This window comes from Pan troglodytes, chromosome 4, assembly GCF_028858775.2.
Source record: "Pan troglodytes isolate AG18354 chromosome 4, NHGRI_mPanTro3-v2.0_pri, whole genome shotgun sequence".
Classification (NCBI taxonomy): Eukaryota; Metazoa; Chordata; class Mammalia; order Primates; family Hominidae; genus Pan; species Pan troglodytes.
The window spans coordinates 127,804,716-127,820,140 of NC_072402.2; the positions used below are offsets into that span (position 1 = coordinate 127,804,716).

The window sequence follows — 15,425 nt, forward strand, 5'->3', positions numbered from 1 at the left end:
AATGCAGATTTTTTGAAGTTAAAAATCATTAGTACTGGTAATGAGATATTTATTTTTAGAATCACTTATCCTCTTGACCCTTAATTTGTGGTGCTGTTTGACCATTAAAAATTTGTGTGAGAGGATGGTAAGTGAGATAAATATTATTAACCTGAACTTGATCTTTCATTAGCCCCTGTGGTATGCCGTGCTACTGAAGTCAAAAGATACCTGTATTAGCAGGTTAATTTCTGCCACAGAGGGAGTTGCTGAAATTTACATTTGCTTTGTATTTAACTGACTGTAGGGAGTGACTTTAAATACCTCTGGCTAGGAAAAGGGCAGAATATTAATATTGGGTAATTATCCTTTCCTTTATGTTCCCAGAACTTTTGTTCCTGAAAAAGATTGGGGGACAGTGAAAAAGGTACCTCTTTATGTTTCTCTATTTGAAAAGTTATAAGGCAGCATTGCTCTATTACATTCTAGGAATAACACAACTAATTCTTATTAAGCTCGAAAATAGACTTCTTAAAGTACAGAATGACCGTGTTATTTATTGTTGGTTGTAGTTATGACTTTTTAAATAGAGGCTTGATAAACTTTCTCTTACATGTGATCCATGTGATCATCAGTTTGTATTTAACCAAAAAGAGCAGGTAATGTAGAGATTTTGCATGTGTAGATTCCTACCCTGCACACAAGGATTGGGAAGAAAGGAAGCACATTCAAGCCTTAAAGATGCTATGAGGTAGGAAATTCTTTTGAAGGGAATTTCCACTTTCCTCCATAGTGTATTGTTTGTCTATTTCAGTCTTTTATTCCTTTGCCCAATAATTAGTTTTCTCTGCTTTACATGTGCAACAGAAGACAATTAACTTCCTCCATGCTGGGTAGGGAATGGTTTATCTGCACTGCACTACAAAATATGTGTATTTTTATTGTTATTAAGGGTGAGTGCCTGGTTTATAACAGAATTATAAATAAAGCCATCAGGAAGGAAGAATCCATCATAATTACTAGATTATCTTTATTGGCCAATCTTTTAACCTCTTCCACATATTATATTTACATTTCCTTGCAATTATTAGAAGAAAAGAAACAGAAGCACCACTGAAAGAAATGCTGAAATTCATATGAATATTTCTATATCGTAACAGTTCCTCAAAAATTATTAGAGAAGAAAGAAAATAAAAAATTAATAGATTAGGGTTATAATATTTTCAAGACATTTTTCTTATTTTACTTTACCTCCAATTAAAGCTTCACACAGAACAGGGAGTTCATTGTGTGGCAGATTCCCTTTGTAGGACGTTAGAGTCATTTAGAGTATCTACTAGAGATTCCAGGAACAGGATAATTTGGATTAAAAATAGATGACATCCCAGAGCTTTGGGAGACCAAGGCACGAGGATTGCTTGAATCCAGGATTTTAAGACCAGCCTGGACAAAATAGGGAGAACCTGTCTCTACAAAAAATAAGAATAAAAATGTAACCAGGCATGATGGTGAGTGCCTGTAGTCCTAGAGACTTGGGTGGCTGAGGTGGGATGATCTCTTGAGCCCAGGAGTCCAAGGTTACAGTGAACTATGATCATGCCACTGCACTCTAGCCTGGGTGACAGAGCAATAGCAAGACCCTGTATCTAAAAACAAAAACAAAACAACAAAACCAAGATGATAGATTAATGTGGAATTTTCCCAGTTTGTATAAACTTTTGTTATTGTTTTGAGACAGGGAGTGCAGTGGCACAATAACAGCTCAGATTCTCCTCAGGTAGCAGGCACTACATGCCAGGCTAATTTTTTGTAGAGACTGGGTTTCACTATATTGTTGAGGCTGGTCTCAAACTCCTAGGCTCAAGTGATCCATGTGCCTCAGCCTCCCAAGGTGGTAAGATTACAAGTGTGAGCCACTGCATCCCACCAACATTTTTCCCCTAAATAGCAGTTGTGGCAAATGGCTTTTCCCTGTGAAAACTTCCCCCTAAATAGCAGTTGTGGCAAAGGGCTTTTCCCTGTGAAAACTTTTCTGATCCTCTTATTTCTTTATAATATTTGATTTTCCAGGGTTTCCTTTCAAAAGATTCTGGATGTGTGTCTAAGTTGCTTAAATTTTGACACTGACATTGTCGCTTTAGGGAGGTAAAGTAAAAAACTAAGGTAAAATTAATTTATTCCATGGGGAACGTGAAGGGTGTGACTGTAAACATTTTGAACTTTCGTCTAGGGTTTTGTCTCCATCGACCACAGTATTACTATTGCTAAGCATCTAGGTACTTGGGTGCCTATGTGCAAGAGCTCTAGTGAGGTCTTTGAGTGTCTCTCCATTAAATCTGAAATAAAACTGATTTCAAAATAAATTCCATTTTCAGCCACAAATCAGTGACCATTTTCCTGGAAACACCAAGTAACTATCTTGTATTTAGAGTACACCACGTGAAGACAAATCACAGGGAATGCTGTCTTTGTCCAGCCGTGAGCTTCCAGAGTACCAATTTCATCAGACTTGCAGAATACCAGTTTCAATTCTGAGTGACAAGGTGTCCATTCTAAAATTTGCTCCCCGAAATTGTTCATACATGTAATAATATGTATTTGAGACAGTAAAAATGGTTAAACTGTCAAAACTGTCTTTCTTTGTCCATATTTATTTTTGAGGAGATGGCAAAGGCTCAGCACAGCCAAGAATTTACTCACTTAATGGCCTATGATAAATCCTTTCTGGCTTTAATGCTTTCAATATTATGTCATGTACAGCTGTAAATAATAACTTGCAACTATAGTCGTGGAAATCAGAAAGGTAAACAATTTGAAACTTCATGGGCACTCAAAATGAGCAAATTGTTAGGTTTCAGAGAAACTGATTCTTATGTCAAACACCTAAATGAACAGTTTGCAGCCTATCCATATTGACAGCATTTCTTGAGGAAAAAGGAAAAGCTGTTTTTTCAAGGCTCTTCCTAAACTCTTTCAGTGTCTATTCTATATTGATCCCTTTGTGAGGCCCCTATATGGTTCAATACAAAAAGTGGTCTACTTAATTTTCAGAAGAGAAAATACTGTTTAGTAAGCTCAAGCAGCAAAATTGCTTGGCTGTTTATTTAACAGAGGCAAATTAGTATTGATGAACAGATTTGATGAATAACAAGGATCCTACTTGTCCCAGCTGTTGGAGTACAGCTCAGATCTGCACTTGTGCTGTCGATGCCCTTTAGCAAGCTGCTCTAAGTGTTGGCTGCTAACAGCTTGGAGCTCTTTCTCTGGAATATTGCCCTTGGTCCAACAGGAATTGTCTTACCCCCCAAAAAAGTTACATGCCCCTTACCCACCCAATGACTGACTGATAATGGGATGTGGAAGATGGTCTCTTTGTCCCAAAGTGGAATAAACTCTGCTGTGCAATTGGCATCCATTTCTCCCCAAGCAATCAGGCTGAAGCTAGACACCAGCTGAGACCACATTCTCCTGCAATGGTTTCCTGACACTCTGTTCCAAGAGAGTACTCCCTCAGTAAGACATGTGCACCTGAAGCTGCCTCTAGGCACTCCAGCCCAAAACAAATGTGAATGCTGCATTTCTACAATACTATTTTTACCCTATTACATTAGTAATATCAAATGTAAGAGGCATCAAGACACCAAAAGTGACCAGGAAGCCACACGTTACTTAGGTTACTTAGCACTAGTCAACATATAAACTGAGAAAACGATAAAAGCAATGGTTGTTTTCTCTAAAAGGGTATCCCAATTGTGTAAAGATAATATTTAGTGAAAGAGAAAGAGAGAAATAAGCAAAGAGAGAGAGTGACTATAAAATACTATAAAATGTTCAGGTCATTAAATTTTCCTTTTTTGATCATTTAAAAATATTGCTTAATTTTGAAACTTATGAGGCTACATTTTAACAGATATAAACAATGTAATAATGAGGATTAAATGCATAGTGATCACATTTGAAATGTTTAAAAATGTGAAAGTTTCTCTTAATACATATTTTAGTGATGTCTATGTCTTTATAAATTAGGAAACAGAGAGAAAGGGTAACAATGGTTGAAGTAATAAAAGCTTTCTACATAATTTTAAGGAAGTTTGGAATTTAAAAATCAGCCTGGTACAGTGGCTCACACCTGTAATCCCAGCATTTTGGGGGAGGTAGGAGGATCACTTGAGTGCAGGGGTTCAAGACCAGCCTGGGCAACATATTAAGACCTCATCTCTACAAAATCTGAAGAAAATTAGCTGGACATGGTGGCACATGCCTGTGGTCCCAGCTACTTGGGAGGCTGAGTTGGGAGGATCCCTTTAGCCCAGGAGTTCAAGGCTGCAGTGAGCTAAGATTATGCCGCGGTACTCCAGCCTTGGGGGCAGAGTGAGACCCTGTCTCCAAATTTTTTTTTTAATCTCCTCTGTTACAGGATATCATTGCTACCTTCTAGCTTTTAATTTGCATATAAATTTATTATAGCATAGCAGCTCACTAATATGCATTTTCCCCCAAACAGTAATTATTCAGGCAAATCTTTAATTAGATCAAGGCAAAATAAATATTCATACATTCTAATTTTGAATTGTTGGAACCTTCTATTATAATTTTAAAATGATAAGTTCCCATTACAATATCAATTCCTTTGTCTATTGGTTTTAAAAAGACAAGCACATCATTTTATTTGATAGCAACCTGCACATATGAAACTATTTCAGTATTTGTTTTTTGTTAAAGTATAGAGCATTTATATTCTCAGTTTGTTAAAGGTACACTATAAGATTTTTTTATTTTTTAATCATGGTGCATTAGAGATAAAATCAATTACTTTCTTAACATGTATAGAAATACATAACAATTACAGTTAGCAGGACAGTTATTACCTACCAAAGTGGTCCATTATTCTTTTTAGTTTCTCACTTTTCATATAGGAAATAAACATTAATTCAGTGTTTTGTTTCCAACAGTACCCTAGAGCAGTTTCTGCTTGTTATCATGGTACGTATTACCTAACCCTCATTAGTGTAAACACAAAGATGTATTTGCAAAAGTAGTTTTATTTTTGAGTTCTTCAGTAGGGTCATGATAATAACTCACAGAATTCTACCACAAGAACTGGGATAGCAAAGTTGGGTCACAGGCAGTTAAGTAATTGGCCTCAGATAGCTGGAAATTTTTGCAAAGTTATTGTTGGTCCAAAGAAAAAGCTGAACCATTATCCTTAATTGTGATATCAATGTTAAATTCCATGTTAACAAGGAGCCCTTTGCCTTAAGACTGCCTCTACAAACTAGGTCAGAACACAAAAATCCCCCAAGTTAGAGATTACTTTTGTTGTTTTGTTGTTTGTTTGTTTTTTTTACTGTGCTAAATTGAAATTTATTGTCAAATACATAATTTTTAATAGATATTTTATCTGTTCATTTAAAATTAATAAATAGATATTTAATAAATATATATTGTTAAAGAGAAGTCACTTATTTGTCTAGACTATAATTTATAATATCAGGGGGATGATTCATCAGATATTTCCCTGAGAATAGATTTCAATTAAGGAATTAGAGATTGAGAAGGAGAGATTTGCATGAATTTGGATGTCTGGAGAGGGGAGAACTTAGAAAGTGGAGGTTACTTCAGATATTTGCCCTGTTTCACAGTCTTGTCCACGTGGGTCTGTTTGCATTCTGTTTTGGTAGACAGGAATAATGCAGCAGCATCTCTAAGCAGAGTGTTAGAACATTAGCCGTCCACAATCCTAAATGTAGGACATTGACGATACAGTTATCCTTTGCAGTACTGTTGCCTTCTAGTATGGAACTAAGTCACATATAATGCTGGTTAGTCATTTATTATATTTGATGTCATGTAGCAGAATTAGTTTAAGAAATCATTGGAAAAACACCTGACGTGTGCATATGTTTTATAGTGTTTAAGGTTGTTCTAAAGATAATAGACAAAGACCAGTCTTTAACTTCATTGGAGAAAAAGGTTGACTTTTGGATTTAATTACAATTTAGTTCTAGATTCCAGATCAGATTTTTTTTTATGTTGAAAAACACCATTTCACCATGCAAGGCCTCTATTGTCAGCTTTGTACTTCCATAGATTTGGCCATGCTGAGGTTAAAATGCATGTTAGACATCAATATGGAGACATCAGGCACACAGCCGAATGGAGTCTGAAGCTCAGAGAGAGATCAGAGTTGGAAATACATACGCTGAAATATGTAAATCTTCAGCAAATATAAAAGGCATTTAAAGGCCCAGGGTGAGATAAGTTTACTTGAAGAAGAAGGAATCTACTGAAAAATTTGAACAATTCAAGAATGATTATCTAGGAACTTCATTATTTGGAGGTCAAGTAGAGGAGAAAGAAGGAGTCACTAAGAAAGTAATATAAAAACCATTGGAGCATATTATCATGGAGACCAAGAGAGCAGAGTGTTTCAAGAAGGGGAGAGGAGGTCAGCTGCATCATCTGTGGCTAAAATATGATGGTAGAAGCATCATCGTTGATTTTGATAACATGGGGTTTTGTAGGTGAATTTGGTGAGACTTTTCAGAAGTGTGGCAGATACACATCAGATTGGTGAGTACTGAAGCATGAATGGTAGGAGAAACAGAGGAAAGCAGATGAAGTCAGTTTGGCTTTGAAACAGAAGAAAATAGTTGCTGGAGAGAATATGAAGTCAAAGAAATAGGTGACTCTAAAAGGGATGGTGGTGGGTAGCAGAAAAGTGGATTGGTCAGTGAAAGTCATTATGAAGTAGTAGAATTTTTAAATGTATTTGAGTCAATGAAAAGGATAGAGGAATATAGTCAGAGTGAGATATGTATTATAAAGAAGATGAAGGAGGCGGGATATTTTTCTAAGTGAATGTTAGGACTAGGGTATCATTATGGGAGTGGGAAGCTGTCAAGTAACGTAAGAAAAGCTTACTGGAGGCGACAAAGTCAAGGAATCAGATGTCGGCATATTGGGTGGGTCATTCCCCGGATGCTGATGTAACATAGAAGGATGACAGAAAAGATACTTCAATAGATCTTCAAGGATCTTCAATGAATGACCCAAGTTTTATAAATGACACTAGAGGAAAAAATGGCGGCTAGCATACTTGGATGGCATAAGTAGTTTTTTGTTTTTGTTTTGTTTTGTTTTGCTTTGAGACAGGGTCTCACTCTGTTGCCTATGCTGGAGTGCAGTGGCACGAACATGGCTTAAGTAGCAGCCTGGCCTCCTGGGCTCAAGCAATCCTCCCACCTCAGCCTCCCAAGTAGCTGAGAGTACAGACACACACCACCATGCCTGTCAGTTTGGGTTTTTAATAGAACTAAATGAATTACAAATGGGAAAAGTAGAGTGAAAACACTCATCTTCACCTCCTGGACCTGAGGTACACAGAGTGTAAAAGAAAATTTAAAAAGCACTCACTAGGGAGAGCTAGTAAAACAATGATGTGCTCAGGGTACATTCACATTTGAGTTATGGCAAGGGGAAGGACATATTTTTAAAAGACATTGAGGGTAGAGGAACATTTAGTGATCATAGACATGGGCTTCTGGCAGTAACAAAGTGTTTAGAATGGAGTGGAGATGTGAATGAGGGGATGCACACAGAACGCACAGGGGATGAAAGTCTGAGTCATAGTGAGTGTTATGATCCTGGAGGTCTGGTTGCTAGTGACACAAGGATGTGGGGCAAGATGAAACTAATCCCGAGAGCATCCTGAGCAGAAATAAGACTGATCAGTTCTGTCTGTGTGCCTGAAAAGTTATCTGATGTAGATTTGGTGCTCTCTATGGGAGTACGTGGGGATGCCATTGCCCTGGAACTACTGTTTCTGGTGAAGGATGCTGAAGCTTTGTGGATTCTTCCTCTAATTTGCCTCACTCTTGAGTCCTACCCAATCAGTACATTTTCGGAGATGGAAACTTTGTCAGTATTATATCAGCAAACATGAACACCTTGTGCTTGCTCAGAGTGGGTAAAAGCTCTCAACCCTGCCAAGATGTGCTTCAAACTTGATTGCTATGGTAATTTTCTTGTGCTTAATGACAGGGCAAGGAGTAAAGGGAAGACATTTTCACTGAGTATCTAGATGTGCTGAACTCTGGAAACCCTTGCCTCATTTATTGTGGCTTCAATCTACTCTTCTGCTCATTTTGTAAGCAAGAGTCTCAACTCTAATGCTAGCAATACTTAACTGCAGGAAACGACTATTATAACTCATGTCATTATACCCACGTCTTGAAAACTACCATATTAAAGGGAAAAAGTACTGGCTCGGGGAGGCTACTTTATTAATATCACATTACATTTAAGTCAAAGTAATGCTGCTTTTGGAATTTAGATTTCTTGCATCCAAATCTTTTTGAAGGTTAGGAAGCCATGTAGCATACAAATGAAGGTGAACTACATTATCTATCGCCAAAGTTAGACTGATTTATAACCAAATACTATGTGTGTTATACTATTCTTTTAGTATATGTTAAAGTATAGAGTTAAAGCTTGAGGAGATGCTGAGAGGAATGTTATCATGAAAATAAAATCTGGCTAGTTATTAAGGTGCTTCAAAATTAAATTTTCACCATGGTTTGGGTTTGACCTTAAATTTGTAGGCTAATGGATTTGATCTTGTGATTATCTCAAATATCTGGTGAACAGCTACTTTGTGGGAAGCTGTACTTACAGAGACAGCTTTATTGTTTAGTGGAGACAATATCAAATATCACATACTTGCTTACTTGAATGAGCTTACGATCTTGTAAAACATACAATCAATTGTCAATTAAAATGTGCTAATCATCGGCATTGGAACAACAGGGAAACTAAACGTGGGGGCAGGGTATAAGGGCTCTTAAATAAATGCATATCTAAGCACCAATAAATAATTTTTACAGATACCTTGCATAAAATCAGCATTTCAGTTTTTTAAAATTTACTATTAAAAATGCCTGTATAGAAAATCAGATTATTTTGTGATCTCTTAAATGGCAGCAAGTTAATTAAAAGTTCAGTGTATTCAATTGTCATCTTTTTGGAAGAGATTGGATTTTTAATTAATAAATTAACACATTAAATATAACTTTTCTTAATATAAATTGTTAAAATAAATTAAAATTTAAAATATGGTATTGTTTCTCCTATGCTGATGTAAATTTTCTTAATATAAATTGTTAAAATAAATTAATAAAAATTTAAAGTATGGTATTGTTTCTCCTATGCTGTTTCAGTGGGTACATTTATTTCCATGTCTTCTGTAAATATAAGAAAAATAAATAAAATTTAAAAGTATATTTGATAACTTGTAATATTTGATCCTGCAAAAGTCTTGGGAAAATAAAAATAAAAAGAGGAAATATTTTCTTCATATTCAATAATGTATTGAAAAGACTTTAACTCAGCTCACCTTTTATCTGATATTGTTCCCTAAGATTTTAACTGCTTTTAGGAGTTGAAATGGCTCATTCATCCAACAAACCTTTCTTTTTCACCTACTGTATACAAAGTCCCACATGACCTCTCAATATGTTATCAAGATAAAGCAGACAGGGCCCCCAGCCACAGAATCTTACAAATACACCTTACCAATTGCAAGTTAAATACTACATTGTAGGAAAGAATTGTCTTCTGAAATATTATAGGTTAGTAATTTATTGGCCATCCAGAAATGATCATGGTCCCTTATTTACCCAGAATTTTCCTGGACCAGATTTCTCCTCTATATAATAGGAAAAGTCTATCGGATGCAGTTCACTAGCTGAAATGAATAAAGTTCAAATAATACATATTTCTTATATAATATGTTCTAAAATCCTCAATAACAACATACTGAACTCTTACTAATGCCAAAGCAAGAATAATATCTAATTCCATTTAAAGCATAGAAACCAGGAAATGGAGATCAATATATTTTAATCACTTTTTTCATTATGTAATCAAATCAAATACTATCATTGCATTATGTATATGCGAATATATGTTTTAACGAATTTTGTTAATTCAAATTTTAATATAACATTTCAACTTTTATAATTACTGAACAGAATTATTGTCAGGTTTTTGTTTGTGTTAACTTGGACATCTTAGGAGTATCAACCTTTTTTTTCCTTTTTTAAGTAAAAATAATGAATGGCTTTACCTGTTTTGCACGGGTGGCTGTAAAAAAAGAAGTAAAGAAAAAGCAAGGAAAGAGGAAAAGTTTTAAAAAACGGGAAGGAAAAAGAGAAAATGAACAAATTAGTAGAACGAAGTACGGATTTAGTGTGTATATGTATGTGTGTAGAGATGGGCTCTTCTGAGTTCTACTCTTCTGCCCAGTTGGATCTTAAGTCTAATCCTTATCATTATCATTAGTCCATGCAGGGTGGGCTTTTATGTGTTTAGTTTATTATTTTTACTATTGTGATAAGCATCCAAGAACCCTCCACATCCACAAAATAGTAGGACTTTTAAAATACATATATAAAGTGAAATATATAGCTACTCCCTGAAATACATTCCTGCTCCTTGATGAGTTTTTCTAAATATTTTTAATTTCTTTTCCTTTTATTATTTTATAGTTTGAAACTATGATTTTCAGTGTATACCTTTGGAAAATATTCACTCTTTTTGTATAATTAATACAGCAGGTGCAGCTGTTTTCTTTTTCTGTCTCCTTAAATCTATGGAGTGCAGCTTGGAGTGGAGGAAGAATTTGATAGGGCAGAGCCCTGTCTCTGCAGATTTTTGAAGGTGCTCGTGTATTCAGTTAGGGAAGAAACAACTTCCAGATCTGTGCTAATTACTCTGCTCTCTCTCTCTCTCTCTGCCCCCTGCCTGCATCTTTCTCCACTTCTCTCTATATTTTTTCTTTTTCTTATTTATTCTTGTTATGTATCTTTTCTACAAGTTCTTCTCTTTCCTCAGTCATCTTCCAACTTGTGAGTGAGATGGCGAGGATAAATATTAAGAAAGCAGAGGGTAGAATGCTGATTACCAGAGGCTAGGGAGTTGAGTGGAATGGGGAGATGGTGGTCAAATAATGCAAAATTTCAGTTAGACAGGAAGAATGAATTTTTTGTGATGCACAACATAGCGACTGTAGTTAATAGTGGTGTATTGTATATTTCAAAATTGCTAAAAGAGGAAATTTCAAATGTTGACACCACACACACAGACACACACGCACACACACACAGAATTTTGATGGTGAGTAAAACCTACTTTTCAATCCTGGTTCTTCCCTTTCACAAAGTTGCAGCAAAAGGGATGGGATAGTGGTTACATAATTTACAACATTTATAATTTGGCTCTAAGTCATGAGTTATATTAATACATCTCTAAACTCTCACTTTAGAACTGATGTTGAATTTCTAAATAAAAGATAAAATATGACATTTATTTTATGAGAGTTGAGAATTTTGATTTTCATGATTGAAATTATCACACCAGGAAATTATCACACCAAGAAGATATTTTTAAAAATTCTTTCATTGACAAAAAGAAGAGCTTCTCTTTATGTCAGCTGGGAACATGCTTGTATAGTACAGGCTTCTCTTATGAAAGAAAATTTATTAAAGCTCTTTCCCCTTTTATTTTTCCCACAGATAGCTGGCACATGCCATAGAAAAGAACAAGAAGCCATTCTCAATGTTCTGTTACTTATTGCCCACCATATAAGCAGCTCCTCAAAATTAGGGACCCTAACTAGAATTTCAGGAAAAACCTTTAAATATCTTTTATTTGAAGCAGAGGCTGTCAACTACTCTAGTAACAAGATAAGCTCACTTAACTGGCAAAGTATGAAGATAAAATTATCCTACTAGGATGTGCTTTATAAATGTCATGATAAAATGCTCTTTGATGCACTAATTAATTGGTACATAATTGGGTAGTTTTTTTCCACAGTCAAGAATCAATTATAAAATGTTCCCTATATATCTCCCCATCTTTTTTTTTTTAATTTGAGATTGTCAATAACCACGCCTCTTCTTTAACAATTTAGGGACGGGAAGAAATGAGGCTCTTCTGCTTCATAAAGTTAGTACAATGGGGGAATAAGGGGATCACCATTTTGCTCTTTTCATGAGACAGAAAAATTTCTCTATGGTTTGTACTTCTTTGACTGCCTTGCCAAGCATTTTTAAAGTAGAATCTTGTACCTTAAGACTGTTTTTTCAACACTTTAAAGACACCATGGAGAAACTCGTAGGTATGCCTGTAAGCTGTATCTCTTTAATATTTGAACACTAAGAATCAAAGTATTACTACTAAGCCACTTACTGTTGTAGGGCTTTGTTTACTACTCCACATAGGTGAATACACATCAAACTACAACAATGTATTTAAGTACTTTTCTTTTGACTAGTGCATTCTGTTCTGGTGTTATAAAAATCCTGGCAGTTGTATGTCAATTGTCTTCTATCTCACGTTAAAAGATTTTATGAGAATCACTCAAATTACCTTCCGTTCATTATCTTTACCTGTTCAAAAATAACTTAAATTTCATTTGTGGTATCTTTAAGCAATATGTTATTGATAAAGGGGTGCATTAGAAATGACATCATCTGGCAACTAGAGCAAAGAGTGCTATGTCTACACAAAGAATACAAATTTATGGTTATGTCATGAAATCTGGTTTTGACCAGCTGCTCTTTTTAAATACCAAATTTTATAAGGAAATAATAATTTTGTCTAATATTGTACAACAATAGCTGGTTGTATATAGAATTTACTCTCTATGGAAGATTTAGTAAGCACTCATTTAGGAAGAAAACCTATGTTTTAAAACTTGAAACGTGATATAATGAAAAGAACGTGGGCACTGTAATCACATAGAGTTGGGTTCAAGTTCTAGATAAGAACCTGTCTTAGCCATCAAGGAAATGAGAATTTTCACTAGGCCTATGTAAATGTACTCATCTTCAATATGGGTACTCCTCTACGCATACATATGAGTCAGCTAGACTCAGCAAGGTTTGAGGAAAACCAGCCAGCAGAATTGTTACCACATTCAGCTACACATGAAACACGTTTATTTGTCTTTTTCACTATGGCATTGTTGCTATTGGCCATCAATAAGTTAATGATTGTGTTAATTGGTATATACCCACCTTTGGGCTGTTAATGCAGCTATTACAAAAAATATGGTATATTTAAATGTACTATCATAAAAATATAAAATATATTCTTAAATGGAAAAAAGTTAAAAGCTATAAAGTATTATTTGATTTTTGTTAACAAAAGAAAAACATGTTTATAATTGCAAGTAAATCTTTAGTAAGACATAGGAACAATGTATACCAAACTCTTAACAATGGTCACCTCTGTGGAAGGGAGTGGATGGAGATGAGGATGTGGTGGAGGTGGGCGTGCATGGAGGGAAACGTCATATTATGTTGTGTGCAATTCTATATTGCTTGGATTTGTTTTTAGGGTAAAGATATATTCATTTGTTGCTTCTGTAAGTAAAATATAAAGAATATAATTGAAAATCACTATAGAACTTCTTTTTAAAGGAGCTAAAGTTTTTTAAAGACTGCCTATCTGTCTACCAGATCCACTAAATTTTGATTCTTTCTAGGCTCTTACTTTCTTAACCAAAGAAAAACATGTTTTTTAGACACAGTGGGCCTGCAGTGCTCACAATGTAATCAAGTTATTACACGCTAGGGAAGAAAACTCATACCACATGGTATATATGTAATAGAACCCCAAAGAATGACCTAGAAAATGATCATAGGATGTCATTAATACCTGGGGGATGGGACAGGGACATTTCCTGTGAGGAGGACAAGCTTCATTACTAGAGTGATAAGCCAGAATCAGACATTTGAGGAAAGGAAAAAAACTTATGGGAAAAAGATAGAGATAACATTTAAGGTGTATTCAGGGGACAGAGACCCCGGCAGATGAAATGCAAAACAAGTGAAACATTCTGGGAAAGATAAGGGGAGAAAAGCAAATTGTGGAAATTGTGAATGGACTTGTAAACCAGACGTTAGAATTTGAGTTGCCAGAGAAGGTGACAGGCATTTAAATTAGATGCAGTACATTGAGATGACAGAAAAATATTCAGTGGTAGAATTGGGAATGACAACTGTGTGCATTAAAATTCTTAAAAAAAAGAAAAAAAGAAACTCACCTCGAAAACAAAACTGGAATGTACTAAAATGATTAGGGTACAGCAAACCAAGAACTAAACTTTGCCCCTCTCTTGTTTCTCTGGGTGTATCTGCATCATTCTTTTCTTTCTCTCTGCAGATGAGCTTTCATGAACTCTCAGTCCACACTGCCATAGATGGTCATTCCCACAGCTCCTGCTCTGCATGGTGTAGCCCCATAGACAGAGGTACTGGACTCCCTGTCACCTAATCTCTCTCAGGGGGAGAGAGAAATCTAATTAGCCAATCTGGGCTCAAGAACCCATCCAATAATCTATAGTGAGGAGTAGTGAGCAGTTCATGGTGCAGTCATAAGTCCTGGGAGTTCCCCCCACAGTGGGGGTGTGGTTCCCAGAGCAAGTGAGGGGAAGACTTGTGATCAGGTACCTTCTCTCTCTATTAACTATGTAACTATTAGCTACATAATTGCCATTGGGAAGATTTTACTTTTGGTATTATTATCCGTAAAGATATTGATAAATATTTTGTGACAAAGCATTGGCCCCATGGCACTGCTCATGCCAGTTTACCATCAATAACAATTTTTTTTATTTTGTGAACTTAAAATATTTATGAATGTCTTATTTTATGAACTGCTGTGAGAGAAAATAAGGGGGAATTTTATTCAAAGGGAAAACAGAGACATCTGTCTAATCAAGAAGTGCTGAAACCAAACTTGGGAAATATACTTTTTTTTCTATTCTGGTAAGGGAGCCTATGTCTTTTATCCAAGGCTTTTCACATCTTAATACCATTTAAATATTATAATCAGATAATATCCACAGGCGTTAATTTATCCTTTCTGCCTCTATTTTACAAATGAAAAGCTGAAGCATTTAAATTTTCTCAATGCTACATAAGACAGAAAAATGGACTCAGTAACTTTAAGTACTGGAATATGCTCCAGTACTAAAACAGGAATGCCCAGAAGAGACAGGAAGCTATAAACCATGTTAAGTAAACAATACAAAAACTTAATAATTATGAAATACAGCAAACAAGGAGTGAATTGGATAACAAGCCCATGATGAACTGTTGAGTCAGTTGTATAATTACAGATATTATAAGTTCAGAGGAAGGCAGTATCCTAAAGATTAGACATGGCTCAATAATTTATGTATTCCCAAATAGGAACACTTCTAAATTGAATAATTAAAGAAGAGTTTGTTTTAACAGGAGAAATAGCTGGTCTGTATAGAGTTAGTCTCCTGAAGGAGAAAAGAATCACATGATAGCTAAGTAAAACAAAAACTAGGATGTAATAGATTTTAAGTAACAAACAGAAAATATAGACAATGAGGGCAGAGTCAAAGTTAG

The 15,425-nt window shown here is 35.3% G+C and overlaps 1 protein-coding gene across 2 annotated transcripts in view; it reads left to right on the forward strand.

Moving 5' to 3' along the window:
* Positions 1-15,425, forward strand: part of CHSY3 (chondroitin sulfate synthase 3) — a 282,976-nt gene that overhangs the window by 134,148 nt on the left and 133,403 nt on the right. The window contains exon 3 of one of the 2 annotated variants that reach the window (XM_054684568.2): positions 14,209-14,296. The exons of the other annotated variant lie outside the window; for it this stretch is intronic. Coding sequence (XP_054540543.2) covers positions 14,209-14,296 — 88 coding nt within the window. The remainder of the gene's footprint in view (positions 1-14,208; positions 14,297-15,425) is intronic. 2 annotated transcript variants of the gene reach the window in all.